The 16,257-nt window shown below is 38.7% G+C and overlaps 1 protein-coding gene across 3 annotated transcripts in view; it reads right to left on the bottom strand.

The window, feature by feature from the left end:
• Window positions 1-10,065: 10,065 nt before the first annotated feature.
• Window positions 10,066-16,257, bottom strand: part of Myo5a (myosin VA) — a 228,574-nt gene continuing 222,382 nt past the window's right edge. For all 3 annotated transcript variants that reach the window (XM_078049598.1, XM_078049596.1, XM_078049597.1), the window contains one exon: window positions 10,066-16,224. In XM_078049598.1, coding sequence (XP_077905724.1) covers window positions 16,072-16,224 — 153 coding nt within the window. In that variant the 3' untranslated portion in view covers window positions 10,066-16,071. The remainder of the gene's footprint in view (window positions 16,225-16,257) is intronic.

Genomic DNA, 16,257 nt, shown 5'->3' with positions numbered 1-16,257 from the left:
TGAGACCCTGTCTTAAAAAAAGAAAAAAAAAAAAAAAGGCTGGGATTGTGGCTCAATGATAGAGTGCTTGGCTAGCACATGGGAGGCCTGGGTTGGATCCTCAGCACCATGTAAAAATAAATAAATAAAATAAAGGTATTGTGAAATAAAAAAGAACAAGAGATATAGCTTAATGATAAAGTGCTCCCGGGTTCAATCTTGAGTTAAAAAAAGAAATAAAGAAAGTCATAAACTTAAAAGTAGGTAACAAACTAAAACCAAGAAATTATTAGACAAAAAAAAAATCAGTGATAATGTCTTCAAAGTGTTGGATTGTTACAGCTTGAGAATATTTAGTGAAAATAAGTTTAGACAGAAAAATTCTCAGTCACTTTAAGAGCAAAGTAAGTATTCATCACAACATGGTTATAAGAGTTGAAAACACTTAAATGTCCATTGATAGGGAAATAAATAAAATAGGAAAATATAATGTAAAACCCTACAGCTACTAGTAGGAATGGACATGATCTAAAAAACAATGTTGAAATAGATGTCTAGTGTAAGTCTTTATATCATCTAAAGATTCATAAAAACTGCAATATTAGATATTGGTTATGGATACAAGTACATGTAAATAAAGGTGTGCATGATAAATGGCAAAGTCAGCCATTAAATGTGCAAGAGTGGATACATATGGAAGGTGGAGGGGAATGGTAGGAAGACAAAGAAAAAAGGGATGTGTGTGTGTGTGTGTGTGCGTGTGTGTGTGTGTGTGTGTGTAGATAGATAGATAGGTAGCCTGGCATGGGCCAATAATGATAGATGCCACAAATGAAGGATTAAGGGACATTCGATTTTGTGCACCAATTGTCCAAATAATTATATAAAGAAAAGCCATAATGTGGATACCGTTGCCTTGCTGATTAAAGAGGAAATCTAATTGGTTTCTTATTTAAATAAAAATTTTATTGAAGAATAACATATACAGAAAAATGTACAAACTGTAAATGTCGAGCTTAATCTATTTTTTTCATCGAACATATTAACACATCTGAGTACTACCAGACAACCACCAGCTCCAGATGCAGAACATTACTTTTTTCTACTGAGGTGATCATGTTCCCCGCTCCTCCAGGCTCACTTTCTTTACTTGTAAATCTATTCTTTTCTTTCTTACCTTCCTTCCTTCCTTCCTTTCTTTTATGGTACTTCTATGGATTGAACCCAGAGGTTTTTATCACTGAGCTATGTCCCCAGCCCTTTTTATTTTTATTTTGAGACAGGGCCTTGCTAAGTTGCTGAGGCTGCTCTTGAACTTGAAGTCCTCCTGTCTGAGCTTCCTGGTTTGTGGGGTGCCAGGTGTACACCACCACACTCTGCACTTGTAAGTCTTTTCAGATTTCCTAGGTCTCATTGAGTCAGTTTTCATTTTTGTGTCTAAGAATGTGTCCATTTCATCTCACTTGTTGGCATTACGTTGTTCATGGCCCTCTGATCCTGTAATTCTAATTCTGTAGTGTCTCTGTAGGACTAGGGTGAGGCAAATGAGGGGCACAGAGTACAAGATTCAAGGAGGAACTAACTCTCAGGTGATGATGGCATTTGCATGACCTTGAGGACAAGCACATCCTTAAATCTGTACCCTAACCCTCTTGCTCTCCTCATTCTAGTCATTCATTAAATGTGCAAGAGCGGCCCTACCCTGGAATAATGTTCCATCATTCATTCCTGATTTTAAGAATTTATATCTTTTATCTTTTTGCTTAGTCAACCTGGATAAATGTTTATCAATTTTGTCCATTGCTTCCTTTGATTTTCTGGTTATTTTCTAAATTTTGTTGATTTCCACTCCCATTTTTTTCTTTCCCTCAGCTTGCTTTGTGTTTACTATTTTTCCCCTAGTTATATTTTAAATGTTTTTATTGGTACATTAAAGTTATGTTATAGTTAAAGCAACATCCTAGGGTTTCATAAACTGACTTCCAGACCTCTCACGTATAATTGAATCAAGCCTTTAATGAAGCACACCGGTGGCAAATGACCAAAACTTAAAGTTGTTCCCCTGATCAGCCCCAAACAATTGCAAGGGTGTTCCTTATAAGCCTGAAAACCACAAAAGGGATGTTTGGGGGTCCAGCCAATGCAAGCAAGCCAGGTTACAGAAGCGGGAGAGTGCAGTGAGATGGCAGGAAGCTTAACCAATCACAATTAGCCCAGTCACCCCAGTTACAGAAATAGAGCCCCGTTACCCTGTTACAGAAACAATGCCCCATTAGATAGTAATGTGTTCTTAAGGGTTTCTACAGCAAAAGGAAAAGAACAACTTGCCCAGTCATGACCTTTCTATTTGGCATGGCTGTTTTACAAAATGGAGTTACTAAACAAAATGGAGTCACTTTGGCTTGACTATCACAGTTATACATAATAGTGGGGTTTGTTTTGATATAATTGTAGGTACAGATATAATTTGCTATACTTCAGCCCCCAGTGCTTCCTCTTTCCCTCCTCTCCATCTTCCCCCTGTTCACATTCCTCGCCTCTACTGGTCTTCCATCTATTTATTCATGCTTTTTTTTTAAATTGTGCTTTATAGAAAGAGGTGAAATTTACTGTGGTGTATTCATACACGTACATACCATAATTTGGTCATTTTCATTCTGCAGTTCCTCCCTTTTCCTGTCCCTCCCCCTCAACCTCCTTCCTCCACTTCACTGATTGCCTTTCTATTTTCATGTCCTCCTCCCTGTTGCCAGTTTTTTTTTTTTTTTTTTTTTTGGTTGAACCCAGAGCCCCACACATGCTAAGTGAGCACTCTACCACTGAGCAACAACCCCAGCCCCCACCCTTGGCCAGTTTTTAAGGTAAATTTAAGTTCCTGATTTGAGACACATCTACTTTTCTAATAAAAGCATTTCAAGTTATGACTTTCCCTCTAGGTCTTGCATTAGCTACATCCCATGCTCAGTTTTTGTTTTCCTTTAGTTCAAAATATTTTATAATTTCTCTTTTTTTTCTTCATCCCCTGTATTATTGTCAGACCAGGACGCAAGAAAAGACCACTGACTCCAATTAAAATCAAATTAAAGCAAGCTTATTATTTCGACTGGCCGGACTGCCTTTTCCTCCCAAAACGGTGGGAACAAGACAGCAGCCCCACCTTTCCTACAGCCCAGCTTTATAGCCCAAAAAGTTACACAAAGGGGGGGTTACAGATAACAGAACTCTGACAAGCATCACTCTAATGGTAGTTTACATTTTTTGCTGGCCCCAGCATCAGAATTTATGAAGACCATTAGAGCCTCAGAGAGGGTTGTTGTCTGGCCAGGGAAGGCCAATATTTATGAGGTGTCACTAAAGTTTCAGAGAGGGCTGCTATCTGGTCAGAGAGCCAGGCATGGGTGAGTTCAAGGCACGGGCAGGCATTCCAAGCAGGTTCAGAGTTTGCAGTAATTTATAGTAAAGCCGAAATTAGCTTTTCATGGCTTTGTGGCAAGATGGCTCCCAATTTGATAAAAGATCAGGTTGGGTCTATCATTATTTAGAAGTATGTTATTTAATCTTCAAATATTTGGGAATTTAAAATCTTTTCCTTTAGCTATTGATTTCTAATTTAATTCTGTTCTCTATGTGGTCAGAGAATGTACTTCCTGTGATTTCAATGCTTCTCAATGCAATGAGACTCGTCTTGTTGTCTGCATATGATCATTTTTTCCTGGAAAGAGATCCATACATACCTGAAAAGAACATGTGCTCTGCTATTGTTGGGTAGAGTGTTAAAGAAATATGTTAGATCAGATAGGTTGATAGTGGTTTCAGGTCTTCCATATTTTTGTTGATTTTCTAATTGTTCTATTAATTTTGAGAATGGAATATTGAAAGCTCCAACTAATACTGTTCAGTTTTCAATTTTTCCTTTTGATTCTGTCCGATTTGCTTTGTGTATCTGGGAAAGATATTCTTTTTTAAAAACAAGGGCTCAGACACGGTTTACTTCTTTCTCACATAGTAAGTGGGCAGAGGAGTCCATGTGAGGGTGATGATCTCATGCTAGGATCAGGAGCCTTCTGTCTTGAGGTGTCACTTGAAAGAAAAGTGACCACAACACTCAGAGCAACCAAGAGATCTTTATTGCAGCAGTGCAACAGAGGAGAAGAGAGAGAAAGAGAAAAGAGAGAGAGAGAGAGAGAGAGAGAGAGAGAGAGAGAGAGAGAAGAGAAGAGGAGAGGAGAGGAGAGAGGAGAGGAGAAGAGAGAGCACTCGCGCAAAGGAGACAGAGAGAGCAAGAGAGAAGAGAGAGAGAGGCCCGGCAGGAGGGAGTTTTTATAGCCCAAATCTAATGGGGTCTCTGGGTCTGCAAGCTGCCTTGTTGGCACACAAGGGGGTTAAGTGCTCTGCCTTGAGCAGAGGGTTGAGTGTTCAGCCTTGAGCAGGGGCTTGGGCGTTTGGGCTTGAAGCAAACAGATGATAAAGAACCAGACAGAGGGTTTGAGTGGCCAGGTCATCCTGCAGCTAACTTTGTTTGGCATGCCCTGCAGACAACTTACTCAGCCTGTCCTGCACCTAACATCACTATCCTCAGAGGTGCCATTCAAACACATGGTCCAAGATGTTTCCTCACATGTCACATTCAAGTAAAAGGGGCCTGAGGAGATCTGTCCCTTCCCAGACCACTTGGTCACATGGCCATATCTAGCAGCAAAAGAGATTGGGGAATATAGTTTTGTCTGAAAGAAGGGACAAGGAACAAGCTCTGTTCATCTTTGGGAAACTCTGGGTAAACTGGAGACTGAGAGGATGACAAGGGACATAGTGTAAGTGTGTCATGGTGAATGGGAATCAAGGAATACCAATAAGCTCTAGAACTGACAAAAGACAGATCTAACCAAGATCTGAGCCAGGCTTCCCATATGTTGAGTGGTCAGACCGCGAATCTCCATGTAGTACTTATAGGTTCAGTTCCTCTTTTTATTTCTGCTTCTCTTATATATGCTTTCTTTTTTCAACTGCCTGCCTTTATCAATTTGCCTATTGTATATTTATAATTTTTATATCTTCCCATCTTTTATCGTTACAAAGCATCCTTTTTCTCTTTGAAATTTTTTTTCTTTGTCTTAAAAAGTCTATTTTGTCAGATATTGGTATGGTCACTCTTGCTGCCTTATGGTTATTATTATTGTGGCACATCTTTTTCTTTCCTTTTCTTTCAACTTATATGTGTATTTGAATCTAAAGTGTAACTCATAAACAGTGTAGAGTTTGTCCTTTTTTTATCCAGTCTGACAATCTCTGCTTTTTGAATGAAGCATTTAATCCATTCATATTTAATATAATTATTGATATGGTTGGATTTATCTCTAGCATTCTGTAGTTTTGTTTATGGTACATGCAATTATTTTTGTTCCTTTGTTTCTCCTTTACCACCTTTTTGGTTGACAGTGTTTTTTTTTTTTAATAGTGCATCTTTTTAATGTCCTTCCCTTTTTAAAAATTTTATTTCTTGAGTGAATTTTTTAGTTTTTCCATTAGGGATTTAAAATGTGCATATTAACTCAGCATAAATACTTCAAATTAATGCTGTATATTTTCTAAGGCTGCTATAACAAAGTACCACACACTGAAAACATCATATTTATTCCCTATTATGAGAGTACCACTGTTACTCCTGGCTGTAAGGTTTGACTGCACACCTCTCCAAGTGGAATAAGCCCTCTGCCAGCAGCAAAGCTGTTGATTCTCACAGCTTGCCCTGCTCCGGTAGAACTACCATGCTGTCGGATCTGTGGGAGAAGAGGGTGTTGGGAGCAGCACCAGGCAAAAATGCCAGACTCCCACTATTCTTACCCAGAGCTCAGTGTTTCCTCACAAATAATTTCTACCAGTTTGTTGTATATTGTTGGTCAATTTTCAGAGCACTAACATTGTTGTTTTGATAAATTTTTAGTGTTGTCTTTACTTTGAGAAGAAAATTTACTGGGCTCCTCAGTCTGCCATGTCGAATACCAAACACCTATTTAACCTTTTTAATACAGATATAATTCTCATACCCCAAACTTCACTTACTTAAAGTATATAACTTGGCTGGGCACAGTGGCACACATCTGTAATCCCAGCTACTGGGAAGGTGAGGCAGAAGATTTGTGAGTTCAAGACCAGCCTGGGCAACTTAATGAGAACCTGTCTCAAAATAAAAAAGGGATGGGGATATAGCTCAGTGGTAAACATCCCTGAGTTCAATCCCAAGCCAAATCCACCTCCCACCCTCATCAAAAACAAAAACAAACAAACAAACAAAAAACCCCATAGTGATTGAAAGCAATTATTAATGTGGTTGGAGTAATATCTACCATATTTGTTACACTTCTATTTGTTGCCCTTGGACTTTGTCCTTATTTTTGTCTTCTACTCTTTTTCTGCCATTGGTGGACCTAACTGAGCTTTTCATATGATTCTATTTTTCTCCTTTCTTAGCATATCAGTTATATTTCTATTTTTACTTTTATTGGTGGTTGCCTTAGAGTTTATAATATGCATTTGTATTTAATCCCAGTTTATCTTCACTTACTTTACAGGTAATGCAAGTACCTTATAGTAACAAAATATTCCAGTTCCTCCTTTCTGCCCCTTGTACCATTGCTGTCATTCATCATCTTTAGTAACAGTTTCCTTTAGTTTTGTGGACATATTTATAATGGCTACTTTGCAGTCCTTGTCTGTTAAATCCAAATCTGCTTGCTCTTATAGGCAATTTCTATTATCTGATTTCTCACCTACATACAGGTCATACTTTTCTATTTCTTTGTATGTCTTGTAATATTTTTGTTGGAATTTGATAATATGGTGTAGCAACTCTGTTTTTTTCTTCTATTGCTAATAAACTGGGTTTGTTATTTCCCCTTTTATTTTAAATGACCTGGGGGATTATTTCCATGACACCTACCTGCCCCCCAACCCCAACACGCACAGTTGCTCCCCAGGGGCTGTGGCCTGACCCTTCCCACAGTCAACCTGGGATGCCAGATAGTTCAGGCAGGACTCACTTTGTCTCCTTCCTGAACCATCCAGCTGTTCAGCTGCACTAATTGCTCCTGACTGCTCTACTGTTTTTCACATTGCCAAGGGGCATAACTTGCTTCTGAGACTAATACATTATCCAATTATCAGTTTTAGGCTCATTTGAAAGGATAGTTACCAAGCTCAATCTTTGAGACTTGTACTGATCCACGGGGACTCATCTTGGCTGTCTTCTCTAGGTTCTCTACAGATCTCCCTAACCTATAGTTCAGTCTGTATCTACAGTGAATCTACCAATCTCTCCCTAATTCTTGTTCACTACAGCCTCCACTATTTGTGAAGTGACCTTAGGTTCAAACTTCTCTACACTCTATTGTAAATGAAGTCAGGTTCTTTAGGAAGAAATGTTCATGGCCTGCTGTTACCTCTGAGCCTTTGCTCTGGAGCTTGGGTGAGGACCAAGATCCCATTTCTCTCGGAGCAATGCCTCTGCCTAAGGGAGCTGAGTGCTCGGTGGGTGGGACATAACAGACTTAAGTCTCCTGGCTTGGCCTTTCCCAGGCACTACTTTACAAGCCTGTCTTTGCTCACCTCACTTTCTATGACCAACCCTTTCCCTCTATGTTTTCCACCCTCTCTTCTCTCACTTTCATGAGGTTTTTAATAAAAGCTTTCTACTCCCACTAGGGTCTCCAGCCTTCACAATGACTGTCATCCTGGACTCAGGCCATTCAGCCCAGAATCCTGCTTTCAGGATTCTAGGTATGCTATGAACAGGAAACTGGTTTCCTGGATTATAACCTGAAGGTTTGATACAATCCAGTTCTTCTTAGTTGTTTTTTTTCCTGGTCACAAGCAGCATTGACCAAATTGTCTTCAAATTCATTGAGGTTTCTTGATAATACCAATCTTAGGAAAGGAGTTTCAGAAGTTTGCTATTGATGAGATAAACTAGAATTTATTTTCCAATAACTTTACAATAAAGTTTCAAAATGTGTCCACTTATCATAATATTTAAGATCTGGTAAATAATTTGTTTTCCTTTTCTGTACCAAGCATGATACTATAGCACTTGCTCACGTTTGTTTGCCTTCTGGTCTTCACTTCTTCAGGCTGAACTGTCTCAGGATGTTCAAACTGTTCTTATGGACAGTATCCTTTTCCTTCAAGTACCTTCCATCCTCTTCTGAGCATTTTCTATTCCTCTGTGTTGTGCTTGAAATCCAGTGCCTTAACTTCCCATAGTGGGCCAACGTGCTAAGAGGGTCTTATGATAGGTTTTTATTTTTTCCCCTTTGTACTATGTCCACCACATTTTGGGTCCAAAAGCATAGTGGCTGCCTGTTTAGTGGAAAAACTACATGTATTCCTTGTGGTAAACTGTTCCAAATTCTTTAGTTGTATAATTCCTGGCTTACTTTATTTCTCTGTACACTCATACTAACTGATAAGATCACCCTGGGACGCACAGCCCCAGAAGTACGTGGCACACACCACGCACAGACACCATTTCTGTCCTGTTCTCTCTCATTCAAGAGAATGCAGTAGAGTTGACATGGGTTGCTTTCTTTTCCTGTCAACTACATCCTGACTTCCCTATGGTGAACCCCCACTGGGTCCTGTGCTTTTGTGAAGATGACTCAAGTTTCAGGAGCCGTGTGGCTCAGGTGAGGCCACTCAGAGCATTCCACTCCCCGGGCACAATGAGCGGGTGGGAGATGGAAGCAGAATTCAAAACAGGCAATGAGATTCTGAGAAAGAGGTTGGAAGGCAGAGTCAGAGAATAAAGCCAAATACTTTTGAGGGTCATCTTTGGCACCACTTGGGGAGACATTGCTAAGAATGAAGCCAAAACGTAGGAAAGCGAAACAGCAGTGATGCCAATGCTTGTGCACTTGGATATGTCCTTTAACTTTATTTGGGAAGTACGTTTCATTCTCTATCCAGCTGGTTTGAGTTTGTGTTTTGTCATGGCCTCAGAAAGAATTGTAATGCATGTATCAAAACACAATGGTTAGAGAGTGATTTTTATTGTGAGGAGATAACCTTGACTCAGTTACAATTTATTTAGAAAAAGACACTAAAAATTTTACATTTTATTATTTGTAGCATCCTGGGTCCCACTAAACTACAGCCTATGGGGCCACTGCCTGAATCTAATTTCAATGCTGCTGTTATTTCTAGGGCCTGCCATGGTGCCCACAAATTTCCTTAATAAATGAATGGGAGTGTCATGGTATGGAGGTGGGGGATGTATAATCTACATCAAAACCATATATTCACTTTTCCATATTATAAATGAAGATGAGACATTAAATCAATCACAGATCTGAATAGCCCTGCACTTTTTCTTTCCAAAGGAGTGTATCTGCATTCTTATTCTTTGATCTCTGTTCCACACTTAGAATGTCGTCTACCTTTTGGAAAGTAAACCTTTGATACAAATCATGTGTTCAATCTTTCCAGAGTCCCACATGACACTACCAAATTCCCCTTGGCTATGTCTGTTTCTCAGAGAATCCAGGACAGTTAGGCATGACTCCCCCTGAAGGTCAGAGGCTGCCTCTCCTCTACTGTTTCTGTCTGCTCTTTGTTTAGGTGTTTGGCAATTCTCTTCATTACATATATATCACTATATTTATGGAGCTGGGGCTATTGCTCAGTTGGCAGAGTGCTTGTCTTGCATGCACAAGAACCTAGGTTCAATCCCCAGCACCAAAAAAAAAAAAAAAAAAATCACTATGTTTTCCAGTGTACAAAGGAAACTTGCCATTTTTTTTAAAGATAGAGAGAAGAGAGAGAGTTTTTAATATTTATTTTTCAGTTTTCGGTGGACACAACATCTTTATTTTTATGTGGTGCTGAGGATGGAACCCAGCGCCCAGAGCATGCCAGGCGAGTGCATCACCACTTGAGCCACATCCCCAGCCCAACTTGCCAACTTTTTAAATCCCCAAGACTACTTAGAATATTCTCAGGAGGAAAAGTTATATTTACATTCACTACTCCTCCCCAATTTTTTTCTTTATTGTTTTAAAATGTGAAGCGGGATTATTTATAACACATTGACAAAACTCCTTTATATCCATATCTTTATTTGAACAATTTTCTATAATAGCTAGGAGAATACAGCATTAATGACACACATATACTAAGCACAACATTACACAACTACATATTTAGAGCATAAATCTCATTCTGACATTGTTTTGGTTTTCATTTAGCTCTAGTGAAATCTAGTGAAAACCCATGTTTCAAAGGCTTTTGTTGATATGAGATGAATTATTAAGTTATTCTAAAAAAGTTCATGTGAGATATGCTGAAATGGGTTTAGTTTAAAATTATAGTTAGTTGGTAATGACTTTCACCTTTTGGTACTTCTGCTTCCTTTTTAATGAATGAATATTTCGTCTAAGAACTTTTCATTGATTAACTGTATTATGTTTTCCTATGCAGACCACAGAATTACTTCTCCAGATCCACTAGGAAAAAATTTGAAAAACTTCATTTCATAGTAAATTAATAAATAAAATACAATATATTAGGTGTCTTGAGCTCATTTCTGTGCAACACTGTTAGAGCAATTTAAAATTTTCAAGAACATAAAATAGTCAATGATCCTCCAGGATCCCACAAAAATACATAGTTAGGAATCATAAATTACAATGTACACATTGACATTTAGAGAAAAAAAAATCACCATTTGTTAGAAAAAAAATGGCTCATGTGACTTAGGTTAAAATGTAGGCCAGCAACAAGACATCTGAAAATATTGACTGAAAAATGCACAAAAATGTCCTGACTTACCAGGTATTTAATTATATACACCAGTTTCAACTTCAATTTTTTTCTCTTTCAAATATTTCAAGCAATATTAAATACTAAGGAAATGTTAGTCATTAAGTAATACTCATTAAGTTAAGCTAATGAACATTTTTTAGCTAACCAAATTAAAAATTTAAAAATGTATAAAATGCATTTTTAAAGATATTTTACATAGTAATTTTCCATTCTTGATCTATTGAGAAATCCACTGCAAATCCAGGTTAATTTGTTTAACTTAAGGGTAATACAATGGATTAGAATTGATAGCACTACCTTCCTGTTTTTATTCAACCTTCTATATTTAAAGAATGTCCATTAAAATTTTTAAGAGTTGTACCTTTTACTTTTATTAAGAAAGGGTTAGTGGAAAAAGACATTCACAAATTACCAAGACTAACTATTTCTTCCGCATGATCATTGGCCTTCCTGTGACAGAGAATCTCACTGACTCAGGAACATTCTCTAAGCTGACATTTCACTGGCTCTGAGATTGTTGCTGCCCCACAGTTCTAATCCCTGTTGGGAAATGGTAGAAAGGAAAGGGAGGAGAAAGTAACAGGAGGCGGCAGGTCATGCAGGAAGGGGAGAAAGGAATTAGTGATTGGGGGTCACACCCAGTCAAAACCCTTACAAAACCTTGAGAAACAGGGCAAGGTATCCTCTCCAGGCAAGATATCCCTTACAGAGGACAAGTTCTGGTGAACTTAAGGCAGCTCTAGAAGGGAAGGGAGCAAGGGTTAAGGCGGCCTCACAGCACGGCCGAGGAACACTTTACAATGCATTTATCCATGAACAGAGGCTACAGCAATCCAGGAGCCTAACGTGCATGCAATACAGCATAGCTCCTACCCCAAAGTGAACATCTGCAGCATGCACACACCAGTGTCAAGTACACATTGACTTGTATATGGCCTGCCTGGGGGACAGACTGTCCTGGGCAATTCTGTGCAGAGGTCCTGACTTACGGACGGTGGCCTGTGGCTGCAGGTTTCTGCAAGTGGCACAGCTCACCTGGTGGCTCTAACAGAGACTCTGAGAGGCATGTGGAGAGTGACCTGCCTCTCTCCATTGGAGGCTTTCACTGCTTCCTGTCATTTTGGTTCAGACAGCCCACTACTAACTAATGCCTACACTCAGAGTACTGTATCCTTTCAGGGAGCAGTGGGTCATGGCAAAAGTCCAACCTAGTTATAGAAGGTAACTATACCCTCACAACAAACAAACAAACAAACACTCCTGGCACTGGGGGCTTGGTCTCATTAGAACAAATAATCTGGCACTTATTACTTGTTCATCCCCATATGCCCAATTGCTAACTCTGATAAAGAAAGAGTACCTCTTGTTGGCACAGGGCCCACCCCATAGCACCAGGAGGGACAGGACAGAACCTCATGACTTTAAAGTTTCTTGTCCTGCATCTGCCATACACCACTCCTCTGTATGAGCCAGGAGAACTGCTGGAGGGCAGTGGGACCCCAAGCAAAGCATGCTATCTCAAGCTATCACCAGCAAAGGACTGTAGGAGCTGCTCTATCTCCTGATCATGTTGCTGTGAGGAAGAATGAGGTAACACAGAGGAAAAGCATGGGCGTAAAGCACACCCAGACAGGTACTGCTTCGGCACTGCTTTTGCCAGGACCATGTAGCGTCACATGCTATGTTTGCTTTCTGTTTACTCCTAAGCAGTCAACTTAGATCCTTGGCTATGCCACTTGAGGAACTCTGTGAACTATGACTCAGGATATATGTGCATGTGTGTGTGTGTGTGGTGGGGGGGGGGCGGGGAGAGACAGAAAAACAGGAGGGAGAGAGAAATCATATGAGGATTTCTTGTGATGGTGACAGGTCCTATTTTCCTGGGGTTACCAGGGAGTTAATTTCTCACAATAATCACTACACTGAAATTCAAATGAAGTATTTTCATAGCTTTTTCCACTACATTATTAAGGACTTGATTTATATTACATAATTACGAAAAAAGAGCCAACTCTCAACTATCCATTGAAATGAAAGATAATAAAACAAATCATCCAAACTGAAACTGATCCCCAGTCTTCCAGTGGTTGGGTCTGGGATACACTTTTTGTACTTTTGTGCCTGAGGAAAGCAGTGTCAGATATGTGGGGAATTTTTAAAACCTCTAAAAGAACCATGATGTTATACTTGGTGGATTTTATGCCATATTCATCTTTCCTCTCTAAGGCAGATGGAATCCTTAACCTAAGAAAAACCACAGGAAGGGAACTGCTTCTACTTTTTTCTTTGCATTACAAGGATGTGAGTTGAGCTTGGACCTAATGGGAGAGGGGTGATGACTACTGGAAAGAGGAGATTGTTGTGGCTTCCTTTGCATTCCTACTGTGTCACACAGGAACTACGAAAAGAATGTATGGCAGAGAAGTGAGAACAACAAAATCTGTGCAAAGGCTGATGCAAAGAAGATCAAGTAGGGCAAATGGAAACAGACTCCACATGTCTACCTTCAGTGCACAGGCAGCCTGCTAGTCAGCAGTTGATGGGATGTATGACTAAGCAAAGGGAAGGGAAGAGTAAAGAGGACAGACAAAAAGCTGGGTGTGTGTATATGAAGGTGAATGAAAAGGTGTGGGAAGAGGGAGAGTGAGCAGTTCTTAAACTGGCTAATGGGTACCCATGGTCAGCAGAATCTTGATGCATCCTCAACAAAGTAGTGCAGAGAGTCATTTCTAGCTCTTGAGGTTCCCTGGTTGTAAGATATTCTTGTTATACTAAAAATCTTCAGGCTATCAAGAAAAGTTAATCCTGATCCCTATTTGGGGTTCTGGGGAGGCCTTGGAGAGAATGAAAGCCCTGGAATAGAAGAAACTTTGTGCCACCATCACTGGAATAGGAGAAACTACATGGGATGGCGGTGGAAGCTCTGGTCTAATGTGGAACAGTGGCCACAGCACTTGACAGCAAAAAGCCAGAGGACAGGAGGGAAAGTCTTAGACCACAGATGCTTTAGGACATGAAATGCCAGGAGTAAGGAAAAAGGCAGCAATGAAAATGGGAGCTACCATGTGATCTTGAATACAGGATAAAGTGTGCTGTACATGGGTCATGCCACATAGGATCAAGCTGGGAGAGGACCAGGGAGGACTGCCAGAGCTAAGGTGGACAGCCTGCACCATGATTGTACTTTCTTGGCAACTCCCCTGCCCATGTCACACCTGTGCTGTTAGACTCTGACACATTTAACACTAGCTAAGTGGCTAGAAGAGTTAATTGTTTATTGAAACCACATTGACAATCAGGAAAACAGAATATGATTAGATTAGAATTGGGAGGTTCATGTTGAAAATAAATGTTTTAAAACTGAATAAAGCAGTACATGATGTAATGAAATTTAAATTATTTTCAAATAAAACAATATAATAAGGCTTTCTAAAAGCATGGGCCTTTTGAAATGCGCATGTGCATAAATCATGTACATTTAAGAAAGATTACAACTACATAAACTTGTGAGTTTGCATTTTATTAATCCTAAGGAAATGACAGGCACTACACACTGGACTTTCCAAGAGAGGATGGACTAAATTGCAGCTTTTTTTCTCTAGGCTCTAAGTGCTGAAAGGAGAGAATTTTAGATATGGAAGAGATCTTAAGAATCAGCTGTCCAACACTTCTATTTTATAAACAAGGAAATTGAGGCTCAAATAAGTTAATAGATGATATCTTTTAATACAATCTTTATCACTGTTTTGAAACTGTTTGACTTCCATAAATAATATTGCACATATTTTTAATAAGATATGTCATTTTTATAGACCATCTAACAGTTAAATTACATAAATCTATGATTATAATTATAATTAAGAACCAGAATTTCTGATGAAAGCTAATAATTTACTTTTGTACAACCTGAAGGATTTATTTTATTAATATTTCTAGAAAAACTGGAGAATTGTTTAATTAGAATTTCAGATTGAAAACCTATAGAATTTGAGTCTTACTGAACCAAATTCTCTATAAAATTCCACAATCTTCATATATTTTTTATATAAGTCTTCTTAAGGTATTTCTAATATGATGCTTTTTAAAGTATCTAGTGGTATCTGAGAACATTTATAGAAGTTGCAAAGTCTAAAAACCCTGAATCATAATATTTATTATATACCTTCTTTTGCATAATTTATAGGCTAATCAAAGTTTCAAGACCTGAATCATGAAAATTCTGACAATCCTTTCTACATAGTGATTGAGATTGATTCTTAGTGAATTAAGAAGAAAGAAAACCTGTCAAAGTTGAAAATATATACTACAGGAATCAGATCTGGGAACAAAAATAAAGTCACTTCACAAAACACTGTACCCTGATGTAATATCCACCCAGAGAAAATTAATGAGCATGTCAATGTAATACATCCTGAATAAACAGTGACATCAACAATAGACAATTTGTCTATCCCTACCCCTAAATGTCAAGCATTTTGTCATATTACATGATTTTCCAGTGTCTGCTACTTGTGCAGGTGAATCTGTAGATATTTGCATATAATCCAGTTAAAACTGATCTGATTGAATTGTAAACAGAGTTGATAAAATAGAAGCTTATTGTTGTAGTGCCTAATAAGAGTATCATCTACATTTTAAGGAGATATTATGTAGCAGCAATTTAAAATGCTCAGTAAGCTACAGTACAGATGAACATCTATGTTATATAGCAAACCAACATTCTTTTAATAGCTCTATATCATAGTGACACAAATAAGGAATTTACTTGACCAACTACTTTACATATTGCCAGTTTATTAGATCCAGTTTGATAATATCAACATAACTGATTCCTAAACTGATATGTATTCAATGGTGATTTTTCTTTCAATTCTGTTTAGCACAGAGATCATTCTTTGTTGTTGTCTTCCTAACAACAGCCTATGCATATGGAATTTATGTTTTCTATACCACTAAATGCAGTGCTAAGGATTTAAAATAAATGTTGACACATTTGCCTTCCTTTCTTTTCTTTCTCCCTTCCATCATCCAGTGGCATGTAAACTCAGGATACCAGCTGAGCAGGAATGAGTGTTACTTTAAAGGTAACATGGTACAAAGGAGCCTATCTTTCTTCCAAGATGATGAAAGCCTCTAGGGAGATTTCCAGTTAATATCTTCTTGTTTGAGAGATAATCAGTACTTTCTCTTTAAAAATGTATTTTTTTCAGTAGCTTACTGGAAATAATGGTTCTTATCCAGACAAGGAGTATACTGTCATTGTTTGCCTGGACATCACTTTCAGACCCGTGAAATGAATCCCAGGCCCAGGCTAGCTGGAATCTGGATGGTTTCTAGTGCGAGGGAGGATGGGTTAAAAGGAAAGGTGACAGGAAAGATGTGTTTAGCATCCATGAGCAGCTGAGGCGAGTCTTTCCTATCTCGTAAACGCATCTGAGAAGATTAAGAAAAAAAGATGAACAGGGC

This window comes from Ictidomys tridecemlineatus, chromosome 5, assembly GCF_052094955.1.
Source record: "Ictidomys tridecemlineatus isolate mIctTri1 chromosome 5, mIctTri1.hap1, whole genome shotgun sequence".
NCBI classification, from domain to species: Eukaryota; Metazoa; Chordata; class Mammalia; order Rodentia; family Sciuridae; genus Ictidomys; species Ictidomys tridecemlineatus.
This window is presented reverse-complemented; position numbering and strand designations above follow the sequence as displayed.